This window comes from Scyliorhinus torazame, chromosome 10, assembly GCF_047496885.1.
Source record: "Scyliorhinus torazame isolate Kashiwa2021f chromosome 10, sScyTor2.1, whole genome shotgun sequence".
Lineage (NCBI taxonomy): Eukaryota > Metazoa > Chordata > Chondrichthyes > Carcharhiniformes > Scyliorhinidae > Scyliorhinus > Scyliorhinus torazame.
In genome coordinates, this window is record NC_092716.1 from 190,299,134 (window position 1) to 190,313,630 (window position 14,497).

The 14,497-nt window shown below is 44.6% G+C and overlaps 1 protein-coding gene across 3 annotated transcripts in view; it reads left to right on the forward strand.

Annotated features, from left to right (window-relative positions):
- The window catches only part of usp47 (ubiquitin specific peptidase 47), a 259,715-nt gene that overhangs the window by 215,886 nt on the left and 29,332 nt on the right, over window positions 1-14,497 (forward strand). For 2 of the 3 annotated variants that reach the window (XM_072466172.1, XM_072466171.1), the window contains exons 19-20: window positions 3,444-3,563; window positions 4,684-5,479. In XM_072466172.1, the coding sequence (XP_072322273.1) occupies window positions 3,444-3,563; window positions 4,684-5,479 (916 nt within the window). The remainder of the gene's footprint in view (window positions 1-3,443; window positions 3,564-4,683; window positions 5,480-14,497) is intronic. The other variant, XM_072466170.1, reaches the window with a different exon arrangement.

Sequence of the window (14,497 nt, forward strand, 5' to 3'; positions counted from 1 at the left end):
CGTACGCTCCACAGTCCACTCCTTCCACACCCTCCGGGAGACCTAGTATCCTAAGGTTCTTCCTTCGCGCTCCATTTTCAAGGGCCTCAATCCTGTCAGCACACTTTTTATGAAGTGCCTCGTGCGTCTGAGTCTTGACCGCCAGGCCCAGGACCTCGTCCTCAATACCTGACACCATAACTATATTTTCTAGTATAAAAACAGGAAATGCTGGTAAGACTGAGCAGGTCTAGCAGCATCTGTGGCGAGGGGCACAGAGTTAACATTTGAGATCCAGATGACTCTTCAGTGATGGTTTCAATTTTCATTCCCCTGAGGAAGGAGCTGCTCTCCAAAAGCTAGTGATTCGAAACAAACCTGTTAGACTTTAATCTGATGTTGAAAGACTTCTTACTGTGCCCACCCCAATCCAACGCCGGCATCTCCACGTCATGGTTTCTACTATGTTACTGCATTTCAAATTGTGTAAGCTTAAAGGACCAAGTTAAGATCATAATAAGAACATGAGAAAAAGGAGCAGGAGTAGGCCATCTGGCCCCTCGAGCCTGCTCTGTCATTTAATGATCTTTTGTGGACTCAGCTCCACTTTCCGGCCCAAACACCATAACCCTTAATCCCTTTATTCTTCAAAAAACTATCTATCTTTATCTTAAAAACATTTAATGAAGGAGCCTCAACTGCTTCACTGGTTTCTATAAGATCCCTCCGCATCCTTCTAAATTTCAACGAGTACAGTCCCAGTCTACTCAACCTCTCCTCGTAATCCAACCACCTCAACTCTGGGATTAACCTAGTGAATCTCCTCTGCTCACCCTCCAGTACGTCCTTTCTCATGTAAGGAGACCAAAACTGGACACACTACTCCAGGTGTGGCCTCACCAACACCTTATACAATTGCAGCATAACCTCCCTAGCCTTAAACTCCATCCCTCTAGCAATGAAGGACAAAACTCCATTTGCATTCTTAATCACCTGTTGCACCTGTCAACCAACGTTTTGCACTAGTACACCCAGGTCTCTCTGCACAGCAGCATGTTTTAATATTTTATCATTTCAATAATAATCCCTTTTGCTGTTATTCCTACCAAAATGGATAACCTCACATTTGTCAACATTGTATTCCATCTGCCAGATCCTAGCTCATTCACTTAACCTATCCAAATCCCTTTGCAGACTTCCGGTATCCTCTGCACTTTTTGCTTTACCACTCATCTTAGTGTCGTCTGCAAACTTGGGACACATTGCACTTGGTCCCCAACTCCAAATCATTTATGTAAATTGTGAACAATTGTGGGCCCAACACTGATCCCTGAGGGACACCACTAGCTACTGATTGCCAACCAGAGAAACACCCATTAATCCCCACTCTTTGTTTTCTATTAATTAACCAATCCTCTATCCATGCTACTACTTTACCCTTAATGCCATGCATCTTTATCTTATGCAGCAACCTTTTGTGTAACTCCTTATCAAAATCTTTCTGGAAATCCAAATATACCACATCTATTGGCTCCCCGTTACTGCATTGGTAATGTCCTCAAAAAATTCCACTAAATTAGTTAGGCACAACCTGCCCTTTATGAACCCATGCTGCGCCTGCCCAATGGGACAATTTCCATCCAGATGCCTCGCTATTTCTTCCTTGATGATAGATTCTAGCATCTTCCCTACTACCGAAGTTAAGCTGACTGGACTATAATTACCCGCTTTCTGCCTACCTCCTTTTTTAAACAGTGGTGTCATGTTTGCTAATTTCCAATCCGCCGGGACCACCCCAGAGTCTAGTGAATTTTGGTAAATTATCACTAGTGCATTTGCAATTTCCCTAGCCATCTCTTTTAGCACTCTGGGATGCATTCCATCAGGGCCAGGAGACTTGTCTACCTTTAGCCCCATTAGCTTGCCCATCACTACCTCCTTAGTGATAACAATCATTTCAAGGTCCTCACCTCTCGTAGCCTCATTTCCATCAGTCACTGGCATGTTATTTGTGTCTTCTACTGTGAAGACCGACCCAAAAAACCTGTTCAGTTCCTCAGCCATTTCCTCATCTCCCATTATTAAATCTCCCTTCTCATCCTCTGAAGGACCAAAATTTACCTTAGCCACTCTTTTTTTGTTTTATATATTTGTAGAAACCTTTGCTATCTGTTTTTATATTCTGAGCAAGTTTACTCTCATCATCTATCTTACTCTTCTTTATAGCTTTTTTGGTAGCTTTCTGTTGCCCACTAAAGATTTCCCAGTCCTCTAGTCTCCCACTAATCTTTGCCATTTTGTTAGCTTTTTCCTTCAATTTGATACTCTCCCTTATTTCCTTAGATATCCACGGTCGATTTTCCCTCTTTCTCCCGTCCTTCCTTTTTGCAAATAATAGCACAGTGGGCTAAATAGCTGGATTGTAATGCAGAACAATGCCAGCAGCGCGGGTTCAATTCCTGTAACCGAACAGGCGCTGGAATGTGGTGATTAGTGGCTTTTCACAGTAACTTCATTGAAGCCTACTTGTGACAATAAGTGATTATTATTATTATTTATTATTGAACCAAACTGGTCTAACCACTCTACCCCTCACCCTTGTTTCAGCGAAGGGGTGGAACAGCATATAAGGGGCAGAGCTCCTTTGTTACTGTGTCAATTTCTCAATAATGTCCCTCCTGTTACCTCCACATAGAAGAAATATAACAAGAAGTTTATGGAATTTTCCTCGGCTTTCTAAGAACGCATTACTTGCCTTCACAGGACGGGGTATCAAGGACTTGGCATGCTTGCCTTCATAGGATGGGGTATCGAGTATAAAAGCTCAAAAATAATATTACAGTTATATAGAACATTGGTTAGGCCACATTTGGAATGCTGTGTCCAATTCTGGTCAGCAAACTACCAAAGGACATGGAGGCTTTGGCGAAAGTACAGAAAAGATTTACCAGGAGGTTGCCTGGTATCGAGGGTATTAACTATGAGGAGAGATTGAATAAACTGGGATTGTTCTCCCTAGAGAGACGGAGGCTGAGGGGTGAACTGATGGAAGTTTATAAAATTATTAGAGGTATAGATGGGGTGAACAGTTGGAGGCTTTTTCCCAGGGTGGAAATGACAATTTCAAGTGGCCACCAGTTCAAGGTGAGGGGGAGAGGAGAGGCGGGGGGGGGGGGGGGTCAGCGAGATGTGCGAAGGAAGTTTTTTTATACAGAGGGTGGTGGTGGACTGGAATGCACTGCCAAGTGAGGTGGTTGAGGCAGATGTGTGAGCGAACTTTAAGACTTTGCTGGATAGGCACGTGAACAGACGAGGTAAAGAAGGATCTAGATTGGTCTAGATAGAACACATGATCGGCGCAGGCTTGGAGGGCCGAAGGGCCTGTTCCTGTGCTGTATTCTTTGTTCTTTGTTTTCTGAGAAGTTGTCTGATGGGCCGCATGTGCTGTTTCTGTGTTATCCCAGGTGACAGGACTCTCTGCTGAGACAATGCGTATTGTACTGGAACGCTGTTGCAATGACCTGCGGATGCTTTCCGTGCCCAACAAAACACTGAAGGCAGAAGGGTTCTTCAGGAGTAATAAGGTGAGGTCGTAAAATTGATTTTGCAATAAAATAGATGAATGGTATTTTGCAGAACTAACTAGAGGGTGCTGGATTGCTGAAACCATTCCGGGTGATGAATCCGAATTTGTGATCCATTCCAATTTAATACCAGCAGGATGTGTACAGAAACACAGCTTTAGTGTGAAAAAACATAACTAATATGCAGAATGAAGTAATTGAATATAGCTTCTAAAATATTGTCTTTCTGAAGGAAAATTGAATTTTTAAACTAAAACATAATATGTTTCATTTGGCTAATCCCATTTGAGATTAAGTTGAGTGGTAGCTAATTATCTATCACAAACACGGAATTATCTATATTATCGTACAGTTCAAATGACAAATTTATATTGGGGAAGTCATTAATCGAGCTTTTGTACCTCAAATTAGATGCATTTGAAAAGATGGAGATTTATCATGAGATGTTTTTGTGTGCTTTGTAGAATTCAAAGCATTCATTGTTTTTTGCTGAATTTTACCTCAAGCAGAACGCAAACATGTAAAGATGGAAAGACTTTTTCCAGCACCTTTTCTTGACCGCAGGACATCCCAAACGCTTTACAGCCCATGACGTACTTTTGAATGTAACCACTGCTGTTGGATTGTAGGAAATCTGGCAGCCAATTTGTGCACAGCGTCCAACAGACAGCAGTGTGATAACGACCCGATAATCTGATTTAGTGATGTTGTTGCAGGGAATGTTAAAGGAAGAACTCCCTTGCTCTCCAAAATAGTGGAGTGGGATCTACTCCATCCAACCAAGAGAGCAGGCTGAGCCTCACGTTAACATATCATGTGAAAGACTGCTCCTCAGCCAGTGCAGCATTCCCTCAGTACTAACACAATGTTGGCCTGGATTTTGTGCTCAAATCGCTTTAGAGTAGGGCTTGAGCGCAGAACCTTTTGCCTCAGTGGAGCGCTTGCTATCAACTGAACCACGGCTGATACCTCTATGTTAAGGACGTGAAGCGTAATATTTTGTCATCAAACCTGTATGTTTTTAAGGATTTTGTGATAATTTGTCTTGCAGTTCATTTATTTTATTTTCTGTAGAACAATGATTTAAATCTGTTCTAACCTGAGTTTTAATTTGTTCTAGATATTTGTTGAAAGCTCAGACATCCAAGATAATCAAGCAGCCTTCACTGAGTCGCAACTGTGGCATCTACTAGACCAGCATGCCAATACCATTCGACTATATGTTTCATTGCCAGAACAATCGCCAGGCTCCCATGGACTAAAGTGTCTCTACCAAAAGGCCGCTGGGGATCCAGGCAGCCAAGAAGACAGCTACGAATGTGCAAAAGGGTCCTCAATGCACAGGAAACCTGTGGAAGCCATTTTGGAGGAAAGCACTGAGAAATTGAAGAACTTGTCACTGCTGCAGCAACGGCAGTCATCCTGCACTCCGGGAGAAAATGGCGACGGTCTCAAAAGTGCAGAAAGCAGTGACTTTGAAACCATTGAATCGCCATCACAAGAGGCAGACTCATCGGCCTCTGTGGACAACCGGGAACTGGAAAACCGGATTCCCTCCTCTGATCCAGAGACCCCACTCCAATTGGAAGAGCGGTCAGATTCTGATGTAAACAATGACCGGAGCACAAGCTCCGTGGACAGTGACATCCTCAGCTCCAGCCACAGCAGTGACACTTTGTGCAATGCAGACACAGCCCCTATCCCCCTGACCAATGGGCTGGACTCTCACAGCATCACACACAGCCGTCGCTCAAAGGCCAACGAAGCGAAGAAGGAAACGTGGGATACAGCAGAGGAGGATTCTGGGACAGATAGTGAATATGACGAGAACGGGAAGGGTAGAGGGTTGACACGGTACCTGTACTTCAAAGCAGAGGAGTGCACTTCTGAGGATGGATCAGGTGATGGACAGCAAAGTATGTTGTGTTTTGTTTCAGGTGCATATCAAAGGAACTTTAATACGTATTTCTTTGGTGGTAGAATTGCTAAGTGTGCTTTCTGTCACCATCAACCTCCTAAATAATGGCTAGTTTGTTTTCAAAGAGTGAAATTCCTCCAGTTATTTATGTAGACCCAAGGCTAGCATGTGGGCATCCTGCTGCTTATTTGTTTCAACAGCAAAATCCCACGTAACATAGCACAAAAACAGGCTATTGAGCCCAATTGGTCCATGCCAGTGTTTATGCTCCATATGAGTCTCCTCGCTTCGAACCCCATTGCTATATCTTTCATAGAATCTACAGTGCAAAAGGAGGCTATTCGGCCCATCGAGACTGCATCGGTCCTTGGAAAGAGCACCCTACTTAAGCCCATACCTCCACCCTATCCCCGTAACCCCATCTAACTTTTTTTGGACACTAATTTAGCATGGCCAATCCACCTAACCTGCACATCTTTGGACTGTGGGAGGAACCCACTCTTTTTCTTCGCCCGTGACCTCATTATAACATAAAATTCATAAGAGACTTGACAGGGTAGATGCTAGGGATTGATTCTTCTGGCTAGGAAGTCCAGAACTGGTGTTTAAAGTTTCAGAATAAGGGATCAACCATTTAGGACGAAGATGAGAAAAACTATTTTCACTTAAAGGTTAGTTTGAAATACAGTACCCCAGTGAGATGTGAATGCTCAATGGTTGTGTATATTCAGGATCAAAGTGGATAGATTTTTAGATACTAAGGGGATATAGGGAGTACAGGAAGGTGGAGCTGAAATACAAGATTAGCAGTGATCTTTGTGAATGACCGAGTAAGCCCAAAGGGTCAATTGGCTTCCTACTCCTAGTTTTGCATTCATCTGATGTCCTTAAATGCATCTGTGCTGTTTGCCTCAACTGCTCCTTATGATAATAAATTGCCCATTTTTACCACTGTGGGTAAAGAGGTTGCTCCTGAATTGCCTATAGGATTTATCAGTGCCTCTTATATTGATGGCCTCCAATCCTGGTTTCACTGATAAGTGAAACATTTAAACATCTTCCCTTCATCTATCCTTTCATCATTTCAATTAAAGATCTCTTATCACGTCTCCCTCAGTCTTTTTTCTAGAAAAAAGTAAGTCAGCTTTTTCTGATAGCTGTAAACTCAGTTCTGGTATCCTTCTAAAATCCTTTTGCATCTTCTCCAGTGTCTTGAAACACTTGTTATAATATGAAGGCCAGAACTGTTCACAGTACTCCCAAGTGTGAACATAGAACATATAGAACATAGAAAATACAGCACAGAACAGGCCCTTCGGCCCACAATGTTGTGCCGAACCTTTGTCCTAGATTAATCATAGATTATCATTGAATTTACAGTGCAGAAGGAGGCCATTCGGCCCTTTGAGTCTGCACCGGCTCTTGGAAAGAGCACCCTACCCAAACTCAACACCTCCACCCAACACCAAGGGCAATTTGGACATTAAGGGCAATTTATCATTGGCCAATTCACCTAACCCGCACATCTTTGGACTGTGGGAGGAAACCGGAGCACCCGGAGGAAACCCACGCAGACACGGGGAGGACGTGCAGACTCCGCACAGACAGTGACCCAAGCCGGAATCGAACCTGGGACCCTTATGCTGTGAAGCAATTGTGCTATCCACAATGCTACCGTGCTGCCCTTGAGAACAAATAAATCTACACTATCATTTTACCGTAATCCGTGTACCTATCCAATAGCTGCTTGAAGGTCCCTAATGTTTCCGACTCAACTACTTCCACAGGCAGTGCATTCCATGCCCCCACTACTCTCTGGGTAAAGAACCTACCTCTGATATCCCTCCTATGTCTTCCACCTTTCACCTTAAATTTATGTCCCCTTGTAATGGTTTGTTCCACCCGGGGAAAAAGTCTCTGACTGTCTACTCTATCTATTCCCCTGATCATCTTATAAACCTCTATCAAGTCGCCCCTCATCCTTCTCCGTTCTAATGAGAAAAGGCCTAGCACCCTCAATCTTTCCTCGTAAGACCTACTCTCCATTCCAGGCAACATCCGGGTAAATCTTCTTTGCACCTTTTCCAAAGCTTCCACATCCTTCCTAAAATGAGGCGACCAAAACTGTACACAATACTCCAAATGTGGCCTTACCAAAGATTTGTACAGCTGCATCATCACCTCACGGCTCTTAAATTCAATCCCTCTGTTAATGAACGTGAGCACACCATAGGCCTTCTTCACAGCTCTATCCACTTGAGTGGCAACTTTCAAAGATGTATGAACATAGACCCCAAGATCTCTCTGCTCCTCCACATTGCCAAGGACTCTACCGTTAACCCTGTATTCCGCATTCATATTTGTCCTTCCAAAATGGACAACCTCACACTTTTCAGGGTTAAACTCCATCTGCCACTTCTCAGCCCAGCTCTGCATCCTATCTATGTCTCTTTGCAGCCGACAACAGCCCTCCTTACTATCCACAACTCCACCAATCTTCGCATTGTCTGCAAATTTACTGACCCACCCTTCAACTCCCTCATCCAAGTCATTAATGAAAATCACAAACAGCAGAGGACCCAGAACTGATCCCTGCGGTACGCCACTGGTAACTGGGATCCAGGCTGAATATTTGCCATCCACCACCACTCTCTGACTTCTATCGGTTAGCCAGTTCGTTATCCAACTGGCCAAATTTCCCACTATCCCATGCCTCCTTACTTTCTGCAAGTGTGAGCTAATAAAGAATCTATGCCAGTTTAGTATAACTTCTCTGTTTTTAAATTGTATCTCCAGAAATGAACCCCAGTGCTATGCATGCATTTTATTAATCTGTGTGACTATTATTAATGATTTCTGTATCTCTGCCAGATTTCTCTGCTACCAAAGGCATCACATTACTCTTACAATGAATTTAATTTTCCAGTTAAATTCCCATTCTGCAAGCTTTTTCTAAATGTAGTCTAACTCAATTTCTCAGTGGCAGCTCCAAACTCTGGTGGACCAAATTGGACTTAGAAATTTCAAATAAAATGTGTCTTTATTTGAATGGTGTGCTCCATGAGGCTTAATAGTACTTTAAATGTTCGCTTAAAAGACATATTACAGTTCCTTTAGTGCTTTATATAAAAATATTATGCCATTTGCGTTTTTTTTTTAAAAAGTTTAATTTAAGTTTCGTCCTCAGGTTGTGCATCATCCCAACCATGTGGTTGATGCTGAATGATTGGTGCTTGCACGAGTGGCTTAGTGTATTATATCTTCGAATTTGCAGCCAGTACTTGCACATCCCCACAATGGGATATCTGAGATCAATAACTTGGTGGATGCAATCTTAAGCACAGTCGCACATCCTGCTACTCCTTTATCATCCCCTGCACTTCTGATACTCCTCGTGTTTTATCCATTAAACTACCATCATTTTACCCAGTAAGCTACCATTAGTCCCTTTGTTTTTTTTCAACTTTGATACAGCAAGCACTTAGCCCTTGGGCGCAAAGCTGTAAAACTGGTCCCCTGGGGGAGGGAAGACCGCTTCTGAAGGTGGGTTTTGTTCGCTGCCTCTGATAGTTAAGCTCTTGTGACCAGGATTGCAATTACAATTTTTAAGTTAATTGCTTATGCGTAAGTTCTGCTTTTGCAGCTGATCACTAAATTTACCACACCGTTTGATGGGGTGAATTTGGAACTTCAGAAGCCAGAGTGTACAAAGCATGTAACAATTAAGTGGTAATGGGTCAAACTGTCTTGGAGAGATTGCATTCAGTTTGAAAGGATCACTACTTCCAATGTTTTCCGTCTTCCTCAATTCCATTGAACTAAAATTCTTGCAGTATTTCTCAAGGATGCAGAACCTTATAAACCAATCACTAAATTAATGGCAACTGTTGCAAGTAACCTGAATCTTACATCTCTTTATTAGGGGCAGTATGGTGGTGCAGAGGTTAGCACTGCTGGCTCACAGGGCCCAGGTTCGATCCCGCTCTGGGTCACTGTCCATGTGGAGTTTGCACATTCTCCCCGTGCTTGCGTGAGTTTCGCCCCCACAACCCAAAGATGTGCAGGTTAAAGAGGGTAGGTGGATTGGCCACGCTAAATTGCCCCTGAATTGGAAAAAATGAATTGGGTACTCTAAATTTTTTTTTAAAGTTAGAGGCTTTTAAGAGGGATCAGTGGTGAGCTGGCAAGGTGGATACAGAACTGGCTAGGTTATAGAAGGCAGAGAGTAGCAATGGAAGGGTGCTTTTCTAATTGGAGGGCTGTGACTAGTGGTGTTCCGCAGGGATCAGTGCTGGGACCTTTGCTGTTCGTAGTATATATAAATGATTTGGAGGAAAATATAACTGGTCTGATTAGTAAGTTTGCAGCCGACAAAGGTTGGTGGAATTACGGATAGCGATGAGGACTGTCAGAGGATACAGCCAGGATTTAGATCGTTTGGAGACTTGAGCGGAGTGATGGCAGATGGAGTTTAATCCGGACAAATGTGAGGTAATGCATTTTGGAAGGTCTAATGCAGGTAGGGAATATACAGTGAATGGTAGAATCCTCAAGAGTATTGAAAGTCAGAGAGATCTAGGTGTACAGGTCCACAGGTCACTGAAAGGGGCAACACAGGTGGAGAAGGTAGTCAAGAAGGCATACGGCATGCTTGCCTTCATTGGCTGGGGTATTGGGTATAAGAATTGGCAAGTCATGTTGCAGCTGTATAGAACCTTAGTTAGGCCACACTTGGAGTATAGTGGTCAATTCTGGTCGCCACACTACCAGGAGGATGTGGAGGCTTTCGAGAGGGTGCAGAAGAGATTTACCAGGATGTTGCCTGGTATGGGAGGGCATTAGCTATGAGGAGCGGTTGAATAAACTCGGTTTGTTCTCACTGGAACGACAAGAGGTTGAGGGGCGACCTGATAGAGGTCTACAAAATTATGAGGGGCATAGACAGAATTGATAGTAAGAGGTTTTTCCCCAGGGTAGAGGGGTCAATTACTAGGGGGCATAGGTTTAAGGTGCGAGGTGCAAGGTTTAGAGTAGATGTACGAGGCAAGTTTGTTACACAGAGGGTAGTGGGTGCCTGGAACTTGCTGCCGGAGGAGGTGGTGGAAGCAGGGACGATAGTGACATTTAAGGGGCCTCTTGACAAATAGATGAATAGAGGGATACGGACCCAGGAAGTGTAGAAGATTGTAGTTTAGTCGAGCAGCATGGTCGGCACCGGCTTGGAGGGCCAAAAGGCCTGTTCCTGTGCTGTACTTTTCTTTGTTCTTTAAATTAACATTTGAATGAAAGCCTCCATGATCTGCTGGGGCAATTAGCAGAATAACTGGTGGACTGTAGGGCTTCATCTGCTTCCTAACTGATGCTGAATAAAGGGGTCGTACCTTTGCAGTTCAGTCAAAGAAAAGTATAGGCAAACAAATTCTATACCTTGCCATCTGAAACCAAATGTTTTATTTTTACACTGTTATCCTATCTGGCATGCCCATCACGGCCTAGATGTTAAAAAGAATTGAAGAGACTCTAAAGCTGGTCATTTTGAAGACTTAAAAGCAGCGGTCAATCTAGAGAAAACTCTCCCAATGACAGAAAATACCCTCTCACTATGCTCACATCTGCTGCGGTTAGACAGTGACCTTAGCGATCGGCCGCTCATCCAAGTGTTTTTTAAAGGTTGTGAGGTTTCCAGCCTCCACTACCTTCCCAGGCATTCCTGATTCTCACCACCTTCTTAGTGAAAAAATATTTTCTCAAATCCCCTCGGAATCTCCTGCCCCTCACCCCAAAACTATGCCCCTTGTGATTGACCCCTCAACCAAGAGAAACAGCTGCTTCCTATTTATCCTGTCCAAACCCATCCATCACCCCTCAACCAAATTCCCCTCCTCAGCCTTCTCTGCTCAAAAGAAAACAATCCAAGCCTAACCAATCTCTCCTTATAGCTCAGATGCTCTATCCCAGGCAATATCCTGGTGAATCTCCTCTGTACTCCTACCAGTGCAATCTCCACCTTACTATAGTGAGGTGACCAGAAATGCGCGCACAACTTCAGCTGTGGCCCAACCAATGTTCTGTACAGCTCCAACATAACCTCCTTTCTCTTACATTCTATGCCACAACTGATAAAGACAACTGTCTCATTTGTCTCTTGACTACTCTTCAGCTGCTCTGCCACCTACAGGGATCTATGAACAAGTTCCCCAAGATCCATCTTTTACTCGGAGCTTCCTACTGTCCTGCCATTCATTTCATACTCCCTTGTCCTGTTTCTTCTTCCACAGTGCATCACCTCACACTTATCAGGGTTAAACGCCATCTGACCAAACCATCCAAATCTTGGCGGCACGGTAGCACAGTGGTTAGCACTGTTGCTTCACAGTGCCAGGAACCCGGGTTCGATTCCTGGCTCGGGTCACTGTGTGCGGGGTCTGATCCCTGTGGTACGTCGCTGGACACCGGCCTCCAGTTACTCAAACAGTCTTCCACCATCACCCTTTTTTGTCCTATTACTAAGCCAATTTTGGATCCGTCTCAACAAGGTTTCTTGAATTCCATGTGCTTCAACTGTCTCAATCAGTCTCCCATGTGGGACCTTACAAAAAGCTTTGCTGCACCCATATAGACTACATCAACTGCATTTCCTTCATCCACAAGCTCGGTCACTTTATCAAAACATTCTATCAAATCCGAGAGGCAGGAACTCTGTCTGATAAAGCCATGCTGACTATCCCTAATCAACACGTGCTTTTCCAAGTGGAAATTAATTCTCTCCTTCAGAATTTTCTCCTAGTAGTTTCCCTACCACTAATGTGAGACTCACCCGTTTGTAATCCCCTGCTTCATCTCTACCCCACTTCTTGAAAAGTGGAACAACATTGGCCAGGATTTTCCCTTCTGGGGACTAAGTCCCCAGGCCGGCGGGAAAACCGGCGCCAGCAACTCCGGCATCAACAGCCCCCAAAGGTGAGGAATTCTCACCTGTCTAGGGAACCATGTGGACGCCGGAGGGGTTGGCCTCCGCTCCAGCCGGCGGCGAAGGGCCGGCGGGAGTTCGCGCATGTGCGGAACCGCCGGCGTGATTCCGCGCATGCGCAGACCGTGGGGGGTTCTCTTCTCCACGTCGGCCCCCGGGAAGTATGGCGGAGCCCTACAGGGGGCCGGCGCGGAAGGAAGAAGTGCCCCCACGGAACAAGCCCACCCGCAGAACGGTGGGCCCCGATCGCAGGCCAGGCCACCGTGCCCGAGCCCCCGCGCATACTCCCGCCGTGTGGGACCTGAGTAACCCACGACGGCGGGACTGGCCAAAAATGGACGTCCGCTCGATCCATCGGGGCCCGGAGAATCGCCGGAGGGCCCCTGCCAACGGCCCCCAACCGGCTTGGCGGGAATCCTGATCCCGCCCAAAAACGGTGCTGGAGAATTCGGCAGCCGGCGTCAGGGCGGGATTCACGCCACGCCGGTCGGGATTCTCCGACCCAGCATTGGAGAATGTCTCCCGTTAGTTGTCCTCCAATCCTATGGCACTTCCCCCATGGCCAGAGAGGAATTTAAAAACTTGTGTCAGAGTCCCTGCAATTTCCTGCTTCATTTCCCACAGCAGCGTTGGATGCAATTCTTCCAGGCCTGAAGATTGTCTATTTTTAAGCCAATCAAAACCTACAATAGTTTAGACAGGCATCATGATCGGCGCAAGCTTGGAGGGCCAAAGGACCTGTTCCTGTGCTGTACTGTTCTTTGTTCTAATACCTCCTCACTTACTATGCCAAACTGCTCAAGGTCCTCAGTCCCATTTCCTGAATTCTGTACCTACGGCCTCCTTCTCCTGAATGAAGACCAATGAGAAGTATTAATTTAACACCCTAGCAATTAAACATCTTGGCAACAGAATAATATATGCTTGATTACAGAATATGCCCTCTTGCCCTCAAAAGTTAATAAAGCCAATTCATTATACCCTCTAATATTCCTATACTACAGAAATTTTGTACCCATTGTACTGTTTAGACTCCCGCATGTTGACGCTTCTATTAAAAGTGTGAATAAAAGGGGCAGCACAGTGGGTTAGCCCTGCAGCCTCATGGCGCCGAGGTCCCAGGTTCGATCCTGGCTCTGGGTCACTGTCCATGTGGAGTTTGCACATTCTCCCTGTGTTTGCATGGGTTTCGCCCCCACAACCCAAAGATGTGCAGGGTAGGTGGATTGGCCATGCTAAATTGCCCCTTAATTGGAAAAAATGAATTGGGTACTCTAAATTTATTTTTTAAAAGTGTGAATAAACAATGCTGTTCAAAAAAGTTTACAATTATTAGAAGTTATATCATATGGAGTTTTACTGGAGTGGATACGAGGAAACTATTTGTACTGGCAGGGGTCGATAACCAGGGGGGACACACAACCATACAGTGCAAAAGGGGGCCATTCGGCCCATCAAGTTTGCATCGACCCTCTGAAAAAGCACCCTACCTAGGCCCACTCCCCTGCTCTATCCCCATAACCCTGCAACCACATCTTTGCACGCTAATAAGTCAGCTAAGACTGTAAAACCAATTATCGTGCAAAGTCAGTGCATTAATGGCCCAGATTATGTTATCAAAATAACAGTGAGATTAATGGTGTCTGCTGTTTATTGGTGTGTAAATTGGCAATTTAGGGTGAGGAAGTGATGGCTAGTGATTTGTGAATCACCACAAATTGCGGCAATTTATGCCTCCCTACCAATAGTTTTATTCAAATAGTAGCTCACCCACAACATTGATGCGTTTGTGCCTCAATGACCTGTTAAATTGGCTGTAGAATGTTAGGGTAAGTACTTTTTTTTAAATGTGGTTTGTTCCGGCAATACCTCTCAACTTCTCCAGCCCAGAATAGTAACAATCAGTTTCAATTTCTGTAGGTAGTAAATTCTTAATTTTCCTTTCAGTTCCTGTAGGTAGCTAATTCTTAATTTTCTTTCTTGCTTTCCCTCCTTTAACTTAGCCTTTCTTTCCCACTCTATTTCTTTTTCTGCACCTAATTGTCC